The sequence below is a fragment of the Oncorhynchus kisutch genome, linkage group LG7 (genome assembly GCF_002021735.2).
Source record: "Oncorhynchus kisutch isolate 150728-3 linkage group LG7, Okis_V2, whole genome shotgun sequence".
NCBI lineage: Eukaryota > Metazoa > Chordata > Actinopteri > Salmoniformes > Salmonidae > Oncorhynchus > Oncorhynchus kisutch.
This window is the reverse complement of record NC_034180.2, coordinates 42,570,627-42,592,524: the sequence shown is the minus strand read 5'-3', so window position 1 is coordinate 42,592,524 and position 21,898 is coordinate 42,570,627. Positions and strand designations below refer to the sequence as shown.

Below are 21,898 nucleotides of genomic sequence, written 5' to 3'. Positions count from 1 at the left end.
AAAAGGGTAGAGGCGGAGAAGGGGTAGAGGCGGAGAAGGGGTAGAGGCGGAGAAGGGGTAGAGGCGGAGAAAGGTAGAGGGGGAGAAAGGATAGAGGGGGAGAAAAGGGTAGAGGGGGAGAAAGGGTAGAGAGGACAAAGGGAGAAAAGGTAGAGGGGGAGAAAGGGTAGAGGGGGAGAGAGAGGGTAGAGGGGAGAGAGAGGGTAGAGGGGGAGAGAGAGGGTAGAGGGGGGGAGAATGGGGAGAAAGGGGTAGAGGGGGAGAAAGGGGTAGAGGGGGAGAAAGGGGGTAAGAGGGGTAGAGGGGGAGAAAGGGTAGAGGGTAGAGGGGGAGAAAAGGTAGAGGGGGATTAAAGGTAGAGGGGGAGAAAGGGTAGAGGGGGAGAGAGAGAGGGTAGAGGGGCAGAGAGAAAGGGTAGAGGGGCAGAGAGAGAGGGTAGAAGGGCAGAGAAAGAGGGGGAGAAAGGGTAGAGGGGAGAAAGGGTAGAGGGGGAGAAAAGTAGAGGGGGAGAGAGAGAGGGGAAAGAGCAGAAATAGAAAGAAGAATGAGAGGGAGAGATGGGCGCCTTAAAAAGACAGGAACTGAGAGAGATAGAGAGAAAGAAACTGAAAGGGAGAGAGAGAGAGAGAGAGGTCTTGTCTGAGCAGGAAGGTGGATCAACACGGTTTTAATCCCACTGAAGTCCCTCCTTAGACCGGCACAGTAATACGTGTCAGGAACCTGTCTGTCTTAGTTTGCCTTCAACAACCATGCTTTCACACTCATGTAATCAGTCTACCCGTGACAGAATCAACTTAGTCTTACAGTCCAGACACACATACATGTAAGTGTACACACACACACACACACGCACAAGCACACACACACAAAGGATAAACGTCACTCGACAGAATAACACACAGTGGTCAAATTTTGCAGGTGCTCTTATCCAGAGTGACAGTCAGTTAAGGAAAGTGACCCTACCACACAGCACGGCCATTGCTAGTAAAATCTTCTAGAATCGGAAAGCCTGTGGTGTGATGTCAGTGGACACTCATGTTGTTTCAGTGGTCTTGGAAATGAAAGACCGAATCCTCCCTTTAGGAACAAAGACAGAGTCCTCTCTGCTCCACTAGTCTGCTTGGCCTGGAGAACACAATTACCTTGGCTTTTATATTCCATCCAGGAAACGTCTGCTTCAAACGGACCACTGAATGATGGAGGGTGGGCCTGAGGTTACAGACCTTGAGACCTGTAAGAGATGGCAAAGTGGGTGTTGCGTATGTTTGTGTGTGTGTATGTATGTGTGTGTGTGTTTGATGTTGAAATAGAATAAACTGCTCCACTGGTCACTAATAGAGATCAGCTAGCATTACAGGCGAGTCCTGCCTCTCCCACTCCACAGACCTGAGACTGCAAAATCACACACACACACTCTGTGTGGCTGACCATTTCATGTTGTAAATCAAAGAATGCCCATAATTATACTCCTGTCATTTAAGGGGTGCTCAAAAGGGTGTATCCATTCTCCCGTCATTATGGAACATGTTCTTGTCCTGCTACCCCTCCATTTTCCATTTATGGTTTTTCACTCCCTCTCTCTAACTAGCTGCCAGTTGAGGGCGTATGAGGCGTCTGTTTCTCAAACTAGACACTAATGTACTTGTCCTCTTGCTAAGTTGTGCACCGGGGCCTCCCGCTCCTCTTTCTATTCTGGTTAGAGCCAGTTTGCGTTGTTCTGTGAAGAGAGTAGTACACAGCTTTGTACGAGATTTTTCAGTTTCTTGGCAATGTCTCACATGGAATAGCCTTTATTTCTCAGAACAAGAATAGATTGACGAGTTTCAGAAGAAAGTCCTTTGTTTCTGGCCATTTTGAGCCTGTAATCGAACCCACTAGTGCTGATGCTCCAGATACTCAACTAGTCTAATGAAGGCCAGTTTTATTGCTTCTTTAATCAGAACAGCAGTTTTCAGCTGCACTAACATAATTGAAAAGGGGTTTTCTAATGATCAGTTAGCCTTTTAAAATGATATTAGCTAACACAACGTGTCATTGGAACACAGGAGTGATGGTTGCTGATAATGGGCCTCTGTACGCCTATGTAGATATTCCATAAAAATTATCTGTTTCCAGCTAAAATAGTCATTTACAACATTAACAATGTCTACACTGTATTTCTGATCAATTTGATGTTATTTTAATGGATGTGCTTTTCTTTCAAAAACAAGGACATTTCTAAGTGACCCCAAATTTTTGAACGGTAGTGTAGATTCAATAAGGACTGAGGGTATGAGCTTCAATAAGGACTGAGGGTATGAGCTTCAATAAGGACTGAGGGTATGAGATTCAATAAGGACTGAGGGTATGTATAATTCAATAAGGACTGAGGGTATGAGATTCAATAATGACTGAGGGTATGTATAATTCAATAAGGACTGAGGGTATGTATAATTCAATAAGGACTGAGGGTATGAGATTCAATAATGACTGAGGGTATGTATAATTCAATAAGGACTGAGGGTATGAGATTCAATAAGGACTGAGGGTATGAGATTCAATAATGACTGAGGGTATGTATAATTCAATAAGGACTGAGGGTATGAGATTCAACAGGGACTGAGTGTATGAGATTCAATAAGAACTGAAAGAGAAGAGAGGGGAGGAGGACAGCAGAGGAGAACAGCGCAGCGGGGTATATAATTGAGTCCCACGCTCTCTTGCTCTTATATTAGCTCATCCTCCCCGAGCCCTCTGATTGGATTAGTGGCCCTGGGCAGTATGGCCATCCCTTTAATGGCAGCCATCTTTATTATGTCTTTAATCGATGTAAAACTCCTGTCGCTGTGGGCTTTCTTGACTACAGCCTGCTAGTCTATGTACTGCTATCTGAGTCAGAGTGCAAGTGTTCCGCTCAGGCCTCCATTGAGGCCAGATTGGGCCCAGGCCAGACCACTCTGCTGCTGATTGGGCCCAGGCCAGACCACTGCTGCTGATTGGGCCCAGGTAAGACCACTCTGCTGCTGATTGGGCCCAGGCCAGACCACTGCTGCTGATTGGGCCCAGGTAAGACCACTCTGCTGCTGATTGGGCCCAGGACAGACCACTCTGCTGCTGATTGGGCCCAGGCCAGACCACTCTGCTGCTGATTGGGCCCAGGCCAGACCACTCTGCTGCTGATTGTGGTACAGTGCCTTGTAAAAGTATTCACCCCCCTTGGCTTTTTTCCTATTTTGTTGCATTACAACCTGTAATTGAATTTTTCAAAAAAATTCAAAACAGAAAAGTGGTGTGTGCATATATGTATTCACCCCCTTTGCTATGAAGCCCCGATCTGGTGCAATCAATTACCTTCAGAAGTCACATAATTAGTTAAATAAAGTTCACCTGTGTGCAATCTGAGTGTCACATGATCTCAGTATATACACACCTGTTCTGAAAGGCACCAGAGTCTGCAACACTACTAAGCAAGGCGCATTACCCAGCAAGCGGCACTATGAAGACCAAGGACCTTTCTGAACAGGTCAGGGACAAAGTTGTGAAGTACAGAACATCTGTACACCCTGTTACTAGCCTGTTCAACCTCTCTTTCGTATCGTCTGAGATTGGAAAGCTGCTGCGGTCACCCCCTCTTCAAAGGGGGAGACACCTTAGACCCAAACTGTTATAGACCTATATCCATCCTGTCCTGCCTTTCTAAAATCTTCTCAAATGACTGCCTCTCCTGGTTCACCAACTACTTCTCAGATAGAGTTCAGTGTGTCAAATCAGAGGGCCTGTTGTCCGTACCTCTGGCCGTCTCTATGGGGGTGCCACAGGGTTCAATTCACGGGCCGACTATTTTCTCTGTATATATCAATGATGTCGCTCTTGCCGCGTGTGATTCTCTGATCCACCTCTACGCAGACGACACCATTCTGTATACATCTGGCCCTTCTTTGGACACTGTGTTAACTAACCTCCAGACGAGCTTCAATGCCATACAACACTCCTTCCGTGGCCTCCAACCGCTCTTAAATGCTAGTAAAAATGAAATGCATGCTATTCAAACGATCGTTAGTCGCACCTGCCCGCCTGACTAGCATCACTACTCTGGACGGTGCTGACTTAGAATATGTGGACAACTACAAATACCTAGGTGTCTGTTTAGACAGTAAACTCTCCTTCCAGACACACATTAAACATCTCCAGTCCAAAATTAAATCGAGAATCGGCTTCCTATTTCGCAACAACGCATCCTTCACTCATGCTGCCAAACATACCCTCGTAAAACTGACTTTCCTACCAATCCTTGACTTCGGTGATGTCATTTACAAAATAGCCTCCAACACTCTACTCAGCAAATTTGATGCAGTCTATCACAGTGCCATCCATTTTGTCACCAAAGCCCCATATACTACCCACCACTGCGACCTGTATGCTCTCCTTGGCTGGCCCTCGCTACATATTCATTGCTAAACCCACTGGCTTCAGGTCATCTATAAGTCCTTGCTAGGTAAAGCCCCACCTTATCTCAGCTCACTGGTCACCATAGCACGCTCCAGCAGGTATATCTCTCTGGTCATCCCCAAAGCCAACACTTACTTTGGCCGCCTTTCCTTCCAGTTCTCTGCTGCCAATGACTGGAACGAATTGCAAAAATCACTGAAGCTGGAGTCTTATATCTCGCTCTCTAACTTTAAGCATCAGCTGTCAGAGCAGCTTACCAATCACTGTACCTGTACACAGCCAATCTGTAAATAGCACACCCAACTACCTCATATTGTTATTTATCCTCTTGCTCTTTTGTACCCCAGTATCTGCACATCTATCATCATCTACACATCCATCATCTACACATCTATCACTCCAGTGTTAATGCTATATTGTAATTATTTCGCCTCTATGGCCTATTTATTGCCTTACCTCCCTACTCTTTTACATTTGCAATTGAGAATCTGTGGTATGACTTCAAGATTGCTGTACACCAGCGGAACCCATCCAACTTGAAGGAGCTGGAGCAGTTTTGCCTTGAAGAACTGGCAAAAATCCCCAGTGGCTACATGTGCCAAGCTTATAGAGACATACCCCAAGAGACTTACAGCTGTAATTGTTGCAAAAGGTGTCTCTACAAAGTATTGACTTTGGGGGGGTGAATAGTTATACACGCTCAGGTTTTCTGTTTTTTTTGTTGTCTTATTTGTTGTTTTATTTCTTGTTTGTTTCACAATAAAAACATATTTTGCATCTTCAAAGTGGTCGGCATGTTGTGTAAATCAAATTATACAAACCCCACAAAAATCCAGTTTAATTCCAGGTTGTAAGGCAACAAAATAAGAAAAATGCCAAGGGGGGTGAATACTTTCGCAAGCCACTGTATTTACATATTATTTACATTATCAACCCCAGAAGGCGCTGGCACACTCCGGCAACTGTGTGTGTGACATATGGCTTTGTTTAGCCGTGAGTTTGATCTCTCTCCTGTCAACAGCAGGGGCCGTCTCCCTATGTCGCAGCTCAGAGGGACAGGTGTAGGCACACAGTGGGGATACACACACACAGCACGTACACATACACACATGCATGCCCACACTCTCAATTTATCTACAGCTGGGTTATTTTGGGGTCTGTGGGCCAGCAGACTTGAATGCATCGCCCTGCGCACACAGACAATCTGGGTGTCAAACCAGACACACATATACACAACATTCAACCAGAGTGTGTGTGAAAAGCACACAAACATACGGAAGATGTCAGTGCCCCTTGCCAAACCTGACACATTTAGCTAAAACCAGAGTTAATTTAAAAGCAGACAGAAGGGATGGGCTTGTAGAAACGGGAAAAGGGAAGGAGGATAGAGGAGGAGGAGAAGGGGAGGATAGAGGAGAAGGATAGAGAAGGAGTAGAAGGAGAGGGGAAGGAGGATAGAGGAGGAGGAGAAAGAGAAGGGAAGGAGGATAGAGGAGCAGGAGAAAGAGAGGGGAAGGAGGATAGAGGAGCAGGAGAAAGAGAGGGGAAGGAGGATAGAGGAGGAGAAAGAGAGGGGGAGGGGGCTAGAGGAGGAGGAGAAAGAGAGGGGAAGGAGGATAGAGGAGCAGGAGAAAGAGAAGGGAAGGAGGATAGAGGAGGAGGAGAAAGAGAAGGGAAGGAGGATAGAGGAGCAGGAGAAAGAGAAGGGAAGGAGGATAGAGGAGGAGGAGAAAGAGAAGGGAAGGAGGATAGGGGAGGAGAAGAAAGAGAGGGGAAGGAGGATAGAGGAGGAGGAGAAAGAGAAGGGAAGGAGGATAAGGGAGGAGAAGAAAGAGAAGGGAAGGAGGATAGAGGAGCAGGAGAAAGAGAAGGGAAGGAGGATAGAGGAGCAGGAGAAAGAGAAGGGAAGGAGGATAGGGGAGGAAGAGAAAGAGAGGGGAAGGAGGATAGAGGAGGAAGGACAGACTGTGTGTGTTTGGTAGAGGATATCATGTTAATGACCATTGCACTCCACTGCTGATGGAGTTCTAATCATTCTGGGAGTGTTTACTAGAATGGCTAGATCTGTAAACCAGATCACACTCAGGACTTTCATCTCCTCTTCCTCTCCTGTGTGTGTGTGTGTGTGTCCATCCTCCAGGTAAATCCTACACCATGATAGGTGGTGACGAGTCCATGCAGACCCTGGGGATCATCCCCTGTGCCATCTCCTGGCTCTTCAAACTCATCAACGAGAGGAAGGAGAAGACAGGAGCACGTTTCTCTGTCCGAGTCTCTGCCGTAGAGGTCTGTTACACTTATGGGCAACAGAGCTGCTCTGATTGGTCAAAAGACCAATTAGTGGTAAAAGATCAGAATTGGGCTGCCTGTAAAGGCATTTTAAGGGGCGGTTTCTGAGACTCAGATTAAGGGAGATTCTCCATGCATTTTTATCCAGGAGTAGTCTTAATCGGGGTCTGGGAAACCAATCCTTATTCTTTTGTGTACAAATTACTGAATTAACGGTATGCAATATGTATGAGATACTTGTTCTAGGTGTGAGGGAAAGATGTGTGGTTCTGAGGGTGGTGTTCTATGTTCTAGGTGTGGGGTAAAGAGGAGAACCTGAAGGACTTGCTATCTGAAGTGGCGACAGGCAGTTTGCAGGACAGCCAGTCCCCTGGAGTCTACCTCTGCGAGGACCCCATCTGTGGCATGCAGGTAAGATGGCACTAATCAACTTGTTAACTAATCAACTTAACCTTGATCGTCTGGAACAAAACCCACGCCCTGCTGCTGTCCAGCTAACTAGTGTCATTATCTAGATGGCTTTGAGCTTTGACTTCAGCAACAGCTACTCTTCCTGGGGTCCATGCTGAACACAGAGACAGAGACGATAACATGAAGTAACTCATGATGAATCCACAAGACTACAAGGAGAGCGACAGAGGTAGTCTGCTGAGAATCTCCCATGATTGAGACTAGGAGAGTGCTGTGGCTCCTCTCGTGTTTTACTCTGCTGAGAATCTCCCATGGTTGAGACTAGGAGAGTGCTGTGGCTCCTCTCGTGTTTTCCTCTGCTGAGAATCTCCCATGGTTGAGACTAGGAGAGTGCTGTGGCTCCTCTCGTGTTTTCCTCTGCTGAGAATCTCCCATGGTTGAGACTAGGAGAGTGCTGTGGCTCCTCTCGTGTTTTCCTCTGCTGAGAATCTCCCATGGTTGAGACTAGGAGAGTGCTGTGGCTCCTCTCGTGTTTTCCTCTGCTGAGAATCTCCCATGGTTGAGACTAGGAGAGTGCTGTGGCTCCTCTCGTGTTTTACTCTGCTGAGAATCTCCCATGGTTGAGACTAGGAGAGTGCTGTGGCTCCTCTCGTGTTTTCCTCTGCTGAGAATCTCCCATGGTTGAGACTAGGAGAGTGCTGTGGCTCCTCTCGTGTTTTCCTCTTCTGTAACTAACTGTGGTGTTATCAAAGGAAACCCACACTGCTAAGGCAGCTGGAGGACTGTGTGTGAGGATGGCAGTATCAGACCTAGAGCACTGTAGTAGTATATTATGATATATCTCTGTGTGTCTACCCCCAGGCACTAGGCTCTGTTGTCTTAGCTGGCTGTTTTTCACCTAACAATGTCTCTATGGAGACACACACACACACACACATGCAGAGAGGCACACACATGTGCACGCTCATACGCACAAACATATGCGTTTGTACACACGCATGCATGCAAGTGCTTGTACATACACACACACATACACACACACACACACACACACACACACACACACACACACACACACACACACACACACACACACACACACACACACCTTATCTGTAGAGAAGAGCAAAACCGCAAACTTCATAAAAGAATCAGAACACTGCCAGCTAACCCACCAGTTATCTATCCCCCTGTGTGGATTGGTCCTCAGTTGGTGCTTTTCTCTTCCGGGTTGATTTAGCAACTATGCTTCATAATGGAGGTGGAAGGGGGAGAGAGGGGGGGGGCTCGTGAGCATGTGTGATTTGGCAGCCTTAGGTCTTAATGTGGTTGTCAAACTGTGTTGCCCTTAGCTGGTATAGCTTTCTGCTCATTTAGGGATTATCATTGTGTCTTTTCTAAACATCAATAAGTGAAACAGACAGACAGGATTTTAAACACCATTATGTTATATGTAGATGCGATTAGTATGTGTGGGTGCGTTCGTGCGTGTGTGTGGTTATATGTTGATAGGATTAGTGTGTGTGGTTAAATGTTGATAGGAGTATTGTGTGTGAGACAGGGGTATCAGTGTAAACCCTAGCTAATCTGAGATAATCTCATGCTGTAATGATACCCCGCAGCAGTTTAGTGATAATGTGAGTCTCACTCTACAGACACTACACACTGCATCACACGCACACACACACTTACACAAACACACAGAAATGACTGTCGTTTGTAAAATTAGTATTTTTTTTCTCCTAATAGTGAAACCAAAGTCAAATTTACTAAAGATTGAAAGTGTATTTTCTCACCTACTCTGTAATGTACTCCCCAGCTCCAGAACCAGAGTGAGCTGCGAGCCCCCACGCCAGAGAAAGCAGCCTTCTTCCTGGATGCAGCCATAGCAGCTCGCTATAGCAACAGAGCTGACTCCGACCCGGAGGAGCATCTCAACTCACACATGCTGTTCACACTGCACATCTACCAGTACCGCATGGAGAAGACTGGCAAGGGAGGGAGTGAGTACTGCACACACACACACACACACACACACACACACACACACAGACACACTTTAATGGACACTACTGTTCTTTATAATAGAAGTAAAATAATGAAAATGTCACCCTAGACTGTACGGCCCCTACAATACTGATTGATACTATATATTTATATATACTATATATTTATAGTTTTAAAAAATTATATAATCTGTGATGATTTGATAATAAACACAAACTAAAGACATTGATCAAGGACAGCTAGGAGAGTGTGCTTCAGACCGCCTGTATCTCATCCTCTGCAGCTCTGGGCTCGTTTGAGTTTGACTCCCGCTGTATCTGTCGTGTCCCAGGTTGTCAGTGAGACTGTCTCCGTGCTAATTATACAGTGTGATGTCACAAGCCCTTTTGAGGGAATAAATAGCGTGTGATAGCGTAGTGAGATGCTTGATAACATGGCTAGGAGAATGTGTTGTTAGCCTGTGCCAGCCCCATTTCTCCACGGCCGGTATAGGCCCGTGATTTATCTTTTCTTCTTCTCACCGAGGAGATTGAATCCTCAAGGTACATTTTACGGATCAAATGCTGTAGTCAAGGGTCATACAGATGTAGGATCATAATTTGATCACTCTTTTGGAGTGTATTTGAGTTGTAAAAAAGCTTCTAAAGTTTGTAATTTCCACTTTGAAATTTCAGACTTGATTTGCCCTCACAAAGTATGTATCAACTACAAAAATGTATATTAATTATGACACACATAATAACTTGCATTTCCTGATGCTGCATGATTATTCTCCTGCTGTAGCAAACTGGCTCACGTTAAGATCCTTCTGTACATCTGTATCATAACTCTTCCGTAACTCATTAACTGCCCTCCTCCACATCACAATTCATTTGGTCATAACGGTCTATAATGCACACATGAAAAGTCTACCCAGGAATTCTATGCAGTCAATAAACTTTCAATTTATAAAGCATTTATAGCTAAGCACGTAATGCTAGTTAACTGTGCAGTTTGCCACTGGTCTATAACACCAACATTAAAGGTCTATGAATGAATTCTATGCAGGGTTGTTCCATGTCATTTCAACAAACCATGACACCCACCATCTCAAATTGTTTTGAAATCACTTCTGTAGTTAGAAACATATAAGATTTGCATTCCTGCAATATTATTTTGTTTAAATATGATTTGATCTCTGAGAAATTAAGCTAATTAATTGCTCCCAAATTTGTCAGAATCCACCCACGGAACCCACACACGCCACGCTAATCCCAACCCAACAACGAGTATATCGTATCAGTTCTCTCTGTCTGACAAGTAGTATGTAGTATTGTTTCTTCATAGTTTGTAATGAATTCTCAGTGAAATTGGTGGTGTTCCCCCGTTCAGAGAAATGACTCATTGAAGTTGTTAGGTTCATGTCCCATTCTGCATCCTGATATTACCTGGTTCTGACCACTAGATGGTGCTGTTCCTGTTAATGGCTGATATTTTTTTTAAGACCCCCCCATTAACTTTTTAGCATTTGTGGCAGAAATCCAATGCAAATCAATGGTACCTATATTAGCATTTTCACACTTCATATTAGTACGTTTTAAATAGTTGTTGCTAGCTATGAGTCTGAAATTATGAATTTTATTTGAATGCTTTGAATATTAGTCTTTGTTAAACTGGAAAATGACAATAGTAGGATTCTTCGGCGATGTCCTCAGCAATTGTTTTCTGTGCTAGCTAGCTAGCTAACGTTACATCTGGGAAAATTGAAATAAATGTTCATATGTTCATGAAAATGTTCACAAAATATGTTCATATTTCCTTTACAATTCTGTGTTGCGTCTGTATTATGAGGCATGTTTATAAATCCTTCAGAAACGCTTTATGAATGGAAGAAAAGAGATGACAGTACATTGACCGCATAAAATTCATACATAGACCTTTAATGATGGTGTTATAGATCAGAGTAACAAACTACACAGTTAATTACCATGAAGTGCTTAGCTATAAACGCTTTATGAATGTGTCCTGTGTGGCTCAGTTAGTAGAGCATGGTGCTTGCAACTCCAGGCTTATGGGTTCGATTCCCATGGGGGACCAGTATGGGAAAAAAAGGTATGAAAATGTATACTGTAAGTCGCTCTGGACAAAAATGTCAAATGCAATGAGAAAATATGTTTGACTTTACTTTGACTGCATATAATTCATACATAGACCCTTTATGTGTCCATTATAGACCAGTATGACCAACTTAATTGTGATGTGGAGGAGGGCTGTTAATAAGTTACGAAAGAGTTATGATATGACACTGAACTACACACTTTGATCTGTAAACTTTACCCTGAGAAGTCCACCCTGTGGAGACCTTCATGCCCCATTGACCTCCGTGAGGAGAAGAAGAAGGTAAGTCATGGGTCTGGTACAGGCTATATATCAGCATCATTCTACAAACATGGTTTGGCCTTTTGGCATGTTCACTAATATATGCTTTGGATAGATTTCATTAACATTTAATAATACGGTTGGGACCTGTTATGACATGTTCATGAAATGCTTATAGATGTTTATATAAATGCGTTATGGATATGAAGTCAAAGTAAATCTTTACCGCACGTTGGAACAGCTACTCACACACATGCACACACACACACACTCATGCACACTTGGACACAAAGATTGCTCTGAGAAGGTAAATTGGATATACATGTACTGTGGGGGCCCAGAGAGGTGTTCATTATTGACTGACTTTGAGCATACACAAGGAAGACTGTGTATAACCCCCTCTAGCTGGGTGAGCCTGACGGGCCGGCTGAGGCACGGGTCTGGACAAGCCAGCTGGGCGTAACCGGCAGAGGTGTGGGAGCCTGTCAATCCTGCTGATGCTTGGTAGCCCGATGATCCGGCTGAAGTGTGACGTGGGTTGTGCGCCTTCCGAGCCAACCGGGGCAAGGAAACCTCTCGATCCGGCTAGGGCAAGGAAACCTCTCGATCCGGCTAGGGCAAGGAAGCCTCTCGATCCGGCTAGGGCATGGAAACCTCTCGATCCGGCTAGGGCATGGAAACCTCTCGATCCGGCTAAGGCATGGAAGCCTCTCGATCCGGCTAGGGCATGGAAGCCTCTCGATCCGGCTAGGGCATGGAAGCCTCTCGATCTGGCTAGGGCATGGAAACCTCTCGATCCGGCTAGGGCATGGAAACCTCTCGATCCGGCTAGGGCATGGAAACCTCTCGATCCGGCTAGGGCATGGAAACCTCTCGATCCGGCTAAGGCATGGAAGCCTCTCGATCCGGCTAGGGCATGGAAACCTCTCGATCCGGCTAGGGCATGGAAGCCTCTCGATCCGGCTAGGGCATGGAAACCTCTCGATCCGGCTAGGGCATGGAAACCTCTCGATCCGGCTAGGGCATGGAAACCTCTCGATCCGGCTAGGGCATGGAAACCTCTCGATCCGGCTAGGGCATGGAAACCTCTCGATCCGGCTAGGGCATGGAAACCTCTCGATCCGGCTAGGGCATGGAAGCCTCTCGATCCGGCTAGGGCATGGAAGCCTCTCGATCCGGCTAGGGCATGGAAGCCTCTCGATCCGGCTAGGGCATGGAAACCTCTCGATCCGGCTAGGGCATGGAAGCCCGACGATCCAGCTAAGGCACCCCCGGTTCCAATGGAGGCAGCCCCCGGACCCGACGTCACCACCAACCCGAACCGCCTGCACTCCCATATCCAGCTAAGGCACCCCTGGTTCCAACGGCGGAAGCCCCCGGACCCGACGTCACCACCAACCGAACCGCCAGCACTCCCATATGCTTCATTTGATGGCTGCTGCATTCTGTAAGGACTGACGCTGGAGAAGAGAAGCAGGTACGGAGAGTCAACATTTAATCGGAACAGACATGAAAACAGGAACAGTGTCAGAACCGGGTAAAACACAGACGTAAAAGAATGCAGTGGGGAACAGAGCAGGGAACTGACAAATATAGGGGAGGTAATACACATGTGATTGAGTCCAGGTGAGTCCAATAATTTGCTGATGCACGTGACGAGGGAAAGCAGGTGTGAGTAATGATAGTGGCATTGCAGGACAGCCTGGCACCCTCGAATGCCAGGGGGGAAGAGTGGGAGGAGGCGTGACAGCGTTTGAGCCCATTAGTTGTGTTGTGACAAGGTAGGGGGGGGTATACAGACATGAGTCGAGGGGTCTGAATACTTTCCGAAGGCACTGTAAGAGAAATAGGAGTTGACTTTGTATGAACAGCCTTGTTGGCACATGCTAAAGTAAACTTATGGAGGGAATAACAATTTAATGTTACAGGATGTCTGTCAAGAGCCAGATATGTTTTAAAGAGAGGTGTTTTCAGCACTTTGAATGTATTACAGTTACACCCAGCGTTTACACTTCTGATTTAACTTCGGTGTCACGATTGTCATAAGAACATTCGGACCAAAGCGCAGCGCGAAATGGGTTCCACATGTTTATTCAATGAAACGCACAAAAACAATAAAGAACAAAGGAAACGTGAAGCTATGGAGTGCTCACAGGCAACTACACATAAACAAGATCCCACAAAACACAGTGGGGAAATGGCTGCCTAAATATGATCCCCAATCAGAGACAACGATAAACAGCTGCCTCTAATTGGGAACCATGCCAGGCCAACATAGAAATAAACAACCTAGATAGGAACCAGAACACCCCCCCCCCCCCCCCCCCCCCAGGGCTCCGGCCTTGGAGCGAGACTGGATGCCGCACCCGGACTGGGCACCGTTACAGAGGAAGGCTCCTGCCCTGGAGCTGGAGGTTCTGGACCGTGGACCGTCGCAGGAAGCTCCGGACAGGGGACCGTGTCCGGGTGCGTGGCACCGGACTGGTGACATGCACTTCGGGGCAAGTACGAGGAGTAGACACAGGACGTACCGAACTGGGAAGGCGCACTGGAGGCCTGGTGCGTGGAGCCGGCACAGGTGGTACCGGACTGGGAAGGCGCACTGGAGGCCTGGTGGTACCGGACTGGGAAGGCGCACTGGAGGCCTGGTGCGTGGAGCCGGCACAGGTGGTACCGGACTGGGAAGGCGCACTGGAGGCCTGGTGGTACCGGACTGGGAAGGCGCACTGGAGGCCTGGTGCGTGGAGCCGGCACAGGTGGTACCGGACTGGGAAGGCGCACTGGAGGCCTGGTGGTTCCCGGACTGCGAAGGCGCACTGGAGGCCTGGTGCGTGGAGCCGGCACAGGTGGTACCTGACTGGGAAGGCGCACTGGAGGCCTGGTGCGTGGAGCTGGCACAACTGGTACAGAACAGATGACAACCTCCGCACGGCGAGTGCGGGGAGCTGGCACAGGACGTACTGGGCTGTGGCGGCGTACTGGAGACTTGGTGCGTAGAGCCGGCACACATGGTACCGGACAGATGACACGCTCCTCAAGGCGAGTGCGGAGAGCTGGCACAGGACGTACTGGGCTGTGAAGGCGTACTGGAGACCTGGTGCGTGGAGCCGGCACAGTCTTTACCAGACTGCTAGCACGCGCCTCAGGATGAGTACGGAGAGCTGACTCAGGTGGCATCAGACTGATAACACACTCCTTAGGGTGAATGTCGTGCATCATACACCAACACAACAACTCTCTCATTTCTCTCTCCTCCAATTTCTCCCTCTTCTCCCAGACTGGCTCTGGTTCACTCCCCGGCTCCGCCGACCACCCCGTGTGCCTCCACCCACAAATTTTTTGGGGGGTTTTGAGTTGTCTTTTGGGCTTTCTATGTGGCTGCGAACCCCGGCGTTGTCGCTGTCCTCCCTTCTCTACTTGCGTCTGCTTCCAAGGAAGGCTTTCGTCTCCTGCCATAATTTCCTCCCATGTCCAGGATATCTTCTCCTCCTTGATCTCCACCCAAGCCCAGGATACCTTCTCCTCCTGGGCACACTGCTTGGTCCTGGTTTGGTTGGATCTTGTCACGATTGTCTTAACACTCGGACCAAAGCGCAGCGCGAAATGGGTTCCACATGTTTATTCAATGAAACGCACAAAAACAATAAAGAACAAAGGAAACGTGCTATGGAGTGCTCACAGGCAACTACACATAAACAAGATCCCACAAAACACAGTGGGGAAATGGCTGCCTAAATATGATCCCTAATCAGAGAGAACAATAAACAGCTGCCTCTGATTGGGAACCATACCAGGTCAACATAGAAATAAACAACCTAGATAGGAACACCCCCCCCTAGTCACACCCCGACCTAACCAAAATAGAGAATAAAAAGGCTCTCTATGGTCAGGGCGTGACATTCGGACTTCTCTTGTTGGAGTATGTTGGTTGTAGAAGGGTACTACATATCCATCGTTCTGTACTGTTTGATTCTACACACACGTGTGCATGCACGCACACACACATTCCCACACACTCCTCCTCCCCGCTCCCAACAGGTAATATGTTGACAGGGAAAGGACCACGTAGCTGAACACACAACTGTGCTGGTGAGGGGTGTGTGTGTGTGTGCATGTGTGTGTGTGCGTGTGTGTGTGTGTGTGCGTGTGCGCGTGCGTGCTCGTATCCTGTCACACTGTGAAAGACTGTTACTGGGTTTCCTAACACACTGTGAAATACTGTTACTGGGTTTCCTAACACACTGTGAAATACTGTTACTGGGTTTCCTAACACACTGTGAAATACTGTTACTGGGTTTCCTAACACACTGTGAAAGACTGTTACTGGGTTTCCTAACACACTGTGAAAGACTGTTACTGGGTTTCCTAACACACTGTGAAATACTGTTACTGGGTATCCTAACACACTGTGAAAGACTGTTACTGGGTTTCCTAACACACTGTGAAATACCAAAAATATATGTTTGGCACAACAATTAATAATAATAATTAATATCTCTCTTGCGCACCCCTTTTTTCACTTCCCTCTCTCCTCCATCTCTTTCTCCCTCTCCTTCTCTCTCTCTCTCCTCCTCCCCGCTGTCTCTCTCTCTCCCCCTCTCTCCCTCCCCCTCTCCTCCGTCTCTTTCCCTCCCCTCATTTTCTCTCATTCTCTTTCTCCCTCTCCTTCTCTCTCTCGCCCTCCCCGCTGTCTCTCTCCCCCCTTCCCCCTCTCTCTCCTCCGTCTCTTTCTCCCTCCCCGCCCTCTCACTCCCCCTCCTCCTCCCCGCTGTCTCCCTCTCTCCCCCTCTCTCTCTCACCACCTTCCCCACCTTTCGCTCTCTCCCCTGCCCTCCCTCCTCTCTCGCTCTCTCTCTCCCCCCTTCCCCTCCTCTCTCGCTCTCTCTCCCCCCTTCCCCTCCTTTCACGCTCTCTCTCCCCCCTGCCCTCCCTCCCCTCCCTCTCTCTCCAGTGTCAGGAGGTCGCAGTAGGCTCCACCTGATAGACCTGGGCAGCTGTGTGAAGGTGCTAGGAGGAGGGAAGGGCAGAGACAGCAGTGGTAGTAGCAGCACCACAGCAGCAGGGCTGTGCCTGTCTCTGTCTGCCCTGGGGAACGTCATCCTGGCTCTGGTCAACGGCAGCAAACACATCCCTTACAAGTACGTGTCTACTGTGTGTGTGTGTGGGGGGGGGGGGGTGTATTAGGTTTCACTCTCACCAAAATCTGTCCAAAATAAACCAATGCATGGCCTTATTTTGGACCTAAGCTTATCGCCTGCCTTCCCGCCTGTGGGTCTCTCAATGTGGCGGAGACATGAGTATCTCATTACATACAGATCTCTGGACGGATCCGTTTTTACGCCTGCTATGTTAAGTTAGATACACACAGATCGCATGAGAGAGGAATGTACACAACATAACTAGGAGAGGGACAGAAAGTATGCCTTATGTACTTTGAAGAACTAGTCAAATAATCTTGTCAGAAAGCTCTGCAGCACACTTAGGCAGGCTAGCTAAATAGCATGACTAAAGACAGTACAGTATGGGGAGCACAGATAATATTAGATGGTCTGGCTAGCTGACTGCTACAGCCTGAACTGAGATGAGGACTTTAAAGTAATGAAAAAAATATTAAGTAATCAAATAAAAAACAAGTATTATTATTATTATTTCAGATTTTTCTACTTATGTCTACCCAATGTGGACCTGACAGAGAATATTGAATATTTTTTATGTTTTGGCAATTGAATGTTCACCTTGAATTTCCATTTAAAAACTCTAGAACCATTGTAATGTCATTATTTCCTAATGCATTTAATGTAAAAAATAAATATAAAATAAAAAAATCGAAACCCTTATGATTTTCTAATAGTCGAACCAAAACCGAACTGACCTCAAAAAGCACGAATCGCTCAACACTAGTATGTATATGTGTGTGAGTATGTATTCATCTGTGAGTGTGTGTGTCACTGAGGACCTCTTGGAGGTGAGATTCAATGGCCTTACAATATCAGTCAGACACAGTTAGCTAGTTCTTTTTAACATGTATTTCATACTAATCTATAGGACTTGTTTAGAGACTTGGCCTTCCCTAAATAACCCTAACCTTGGGACTGAGTGGGACTGGGTCAGCTGCCGCTAGTGACTGGCTCATTAGGGATCTCTATGACTGCATTTACCCAGGCAGCCCAATTCTGATCTTTTGCCACTAATTGATCTTTTAACAATAGTTAGGCAAAAGATCAGAATTGGGCTACCTGTGTAAACGCAGCCTAGATATCCAACCCAATGAATCACATGAATGTAATATTAATATTACACTTTAAACATAAGAATAAAGTTGGGTTTAAACGTGCTAATGATTGTAGATATATTAATGAGACAGAAAGCTTAAATATGCAGATCATTCCACACACGAGCTCCATGATTCCTGTATGTCCCTGCTTAATTCTGCATAACTAATAGGAATTCTATATTAATAATGTATAGAATTACATTTTCTCTATGATCTGATCAGAGTGGCTTCATGCTTGCTGAAGGGAGAGAGAGAGAGACAGAGGGGGGGAGTGCAAGAGCGAGAGAGAGAGAAGGAGAGGGGGGAGAGAGAAGGAGAGGGGAGAGAGAGAAGGAGAGGGGAGAGAGAGAAGGAGAGGGGGGAGAGAGAAGGAGAGGGGGGAGAGAGAGAAGGAGAGGGGGAGAGAGAGAAGGAGAGGGGGGAGAGAGAGAAGGAGAGGGGGGAGAGAGAAGGAGAGGGGAGAGAGAGAAGGAGAGGGGGAGAGAGAGAAGGAGAGGGGGGAGAGAGAGAAGGAGAGGGGGGAGAGAGAGAAGGAGAGGGATAAGGAGAGGGGGGAGAGGGATAAGGAGAGGGGGGAGAGGGATAAGGAGAGGGGGAGAGAGAGAAGAAGAGAGGGAGAGAGAAAGAGGGGGAGAGAGAAGGAGAGGGGGGAGAGTGAGAAGGAGAGGGGGAAAAGAGAAAGAGGGGGGAAGAGACAAGGAAAGGGGAGAGAGAGAGGGGGAGAGAGAAAGGAGAGGGGGGAGAGAGAAGGAGAGGGGAGAGAGAGAGGGGGAGAGTGCAAGAGTGAGAGAAGGAGAGGGGGGAGAGAGAGAAGGAGAGGGAGGAGAGCGAGAAGGAGAGGGGAGAGAGAAGGAGAGGGGGAGAGAGAAGGAGAGGGGGGAGAGAGTGAAGGAGAGGGGGGAGAGAGCGAAGGAGAGGGGGAGAGAGAGAAGGAGAGGGGGAGAGAGAAAAGGAGAGGGGGAGAGAGAAAGGAGAGGGGGGAGAGAGAAAAGGAGAGGGGGAGAGAGAGAAGGAGAGGGGGGTGAGAGAGAGAAGGAGAGAGGGAAGGAGAGAGGAGAGGGGGAGAGAAGGAGCAGGGGAGAGAGAGAGAAGGAGAGGAGAGGGGAGAGAAGGAGAGGGGAGAGAGAGAGAAGGAGAGGGGCCGGGAGAGAGGGAAGGAGAGGGGAGAGAGAGAGAGGAGAAGGGGGAGAGAGAGACGGAGAGGGGGAGAGAGAGAAGGGAGAGGGGGGAGAGAGAGAAGGAGAGGGGGGGGGGTGAGACGGGGGAGAGAGAGAGAGGAGGAGAGGGAGGATACGTAAGTTGCTGTGGGGTTGATTTAAAGCCCAATAACAGATGCTGCTTCATATTAATCTCCCTGAGAATGCTGGAAAGAGGTTTTTAGTTGAGTTTTTTCATGAAGAGAGGGAGCGAGATCATGAGAGAGGGTGGATTGACGTGAAAGAGGAGAGAGAGTTTGAAGGAAAGAGAGAGGCAGAGAAGAGCACAAGGAGGAAAGCAGTGAAACGAAAGCAGGGGAGAAAGGCTGTGAAAGAAACAGTGATGTGCATATTTAAATGTTTTCCGGGAATATGCAGGCTCTCCTCCTCTCCCTCCATCCCTCCTCCAGGGCAGATAGCTCAGCGCTCGAATTTATTCACAAACTCAGCATTTACATTGCAAAGCACCCCACCGCTTTAAGCCGGAACTGTAAACATTACACACACGGAAGCAAACACACTCATATACACACATACACACACATATACACACATACACACACATATACACACATACACACTCATATACACACATATTCACACATACACACTCATATACACACATACACACTCATATACACACATTCACACATACACACTCATATACACACATATTCACACATACACACTCATATACACACTCATATACACACATACACACTCATATACACACATACACACTCATATACACACATACACACTCATATACACACATTCACACATGCACACTCATATACACACATATTCACACATACACACTCATATACACACATATTCACACATACACACTCATATACACACATATTCACACATACACACGTGCACACTCATATACACACATACACACTCATATACACACTCATATACACACTCATATACACACATGCACACTCATATACACACATACACACTCATATACACACATATTCACACATACACACTCATATACACACATACACACTCATATACACACATACACACTCATATACACACATACACACTCATATACACACTCATATACACACATTCACACATGCACACTCATATACACACATTCACACATACACACCCATATACACACATACACACTCATATACACTCATATACACACATACACTCTCATATACACACATACACACTCATATACACACATACACACTCATATACACACTCATATACACACATTCACACATGCACACTCATATACACACATTCACACATACACACCCATATACACACATACACACTCATATACACTCATATACACACTCATATACATGCATATACACACATATACACACATATACACACATACACACTCATATACACACATACACACTCATATACACACATATTCACACATATACACACTCATATACATACATACGCACTCATATACACACATACACACTCATATACACACATACACACTCATATACACACATATTCACACATGCACACTCATATACACACATATTCACACATACACACTCATATACACACATATTCACACATATACACACTCATATACACACATACACACTCATATACACACATACACACTCATATACACACATACACACTCATATACACACATATTCACACATGCACACTCATATACACACATACACACTCATATACACACATATTCACACATACACACTCATATACACACATACACACTCATATACACACATATTCACACATATACACACTCATATACACACATACACACTCATATTCACACATGCACACTCATATACACATATACACACTCATATACACACATACACACTCATATACACACATACACACTCATATACACACATACACACTCATATACACACATACACACTCATATACACACTCATATATACACATTCACACATGCACACTCATATACACACATATTCACACATACACACTCATATACACACATATTCACACATACACACTCATATACACACATATACACACATACACACTCATATACACACATATTCACACATACACACGTACACACTCATATACACACATACACACTCATATACACACATACACACTCATATACACACATACACACTCATATACACTTATATACACACATACACTCATATACACACATACACACTCATATACACACATACACACTCATATACACACATACACACTCATATACACACATACACACTCATATACACACTCATATACACACATTCACACATACACACTCATATACACTCATATACACACATACACTCATATACACACATACACTCTCATATACACACATACACACTCATATACACACATACACACATACACACTCATATACACACATACACACTCATATACACACATATTCACACATGCACACTCATATACACACATATTCACACATATACACACATACACACTCATATACACACATACACACTCATACACACATACACTCTCATATACACACTTACACACTCATATACACACTCATATACACACATATACACACATACACACTCATATACACACATACACACTCATATACACACATATTCACACATGCACACTCATATACACACATACTCACACATATACACACATATTCACACATACACACTCATATACACACATACACACTCATATACACACATATTCACACATACACACTAATATACACACTAATATACACACATATTCACACATATACACACATACACACTCATATACACACATATACACACTCATATACACACATACACTCTCATATACACACTTACACACTCATATACACACTCATATACACACATATACACACATATACACACATATACACACATACACACTCATATACACACATACACACTCATATACACAC

General features: G+C 46.0%; 1 protein-coding gene across 1 annotated transcript in view; it reads left to right on the top strand.

The window, feature by feature from the left end:
* LOC109893796 (kinesin-like protein KIF26B) overlaps positions 1 to 21,898 on the top strand; it is a 111,309-nt gene that overhangs the window by 64,812 nt on the left and 24,599 nt on the right. Inside the window, exons 5-8 of the mRNA XM_031828082.1 lie at positions 6,569 to 6,714; positions 7,012 to 7,128; positions 8,948 to 9,131; positions 16,445 to 16,631. Of these exons, the coding sequence (XP_031683942.1) occupies positions 6,569 to 6,714; positions 7,012 to 7,128; positions 8,948 to 9,131; positions 16,445 to 16,631 (634 nt within the window). The remainder of the gene's footprint in view (positions 1 to 6,568; positions 6,715 to 7,011; positions 7,129 to 8,947; positions 9,132 to 16,444; positions 16,632 to 21,898) is intronic.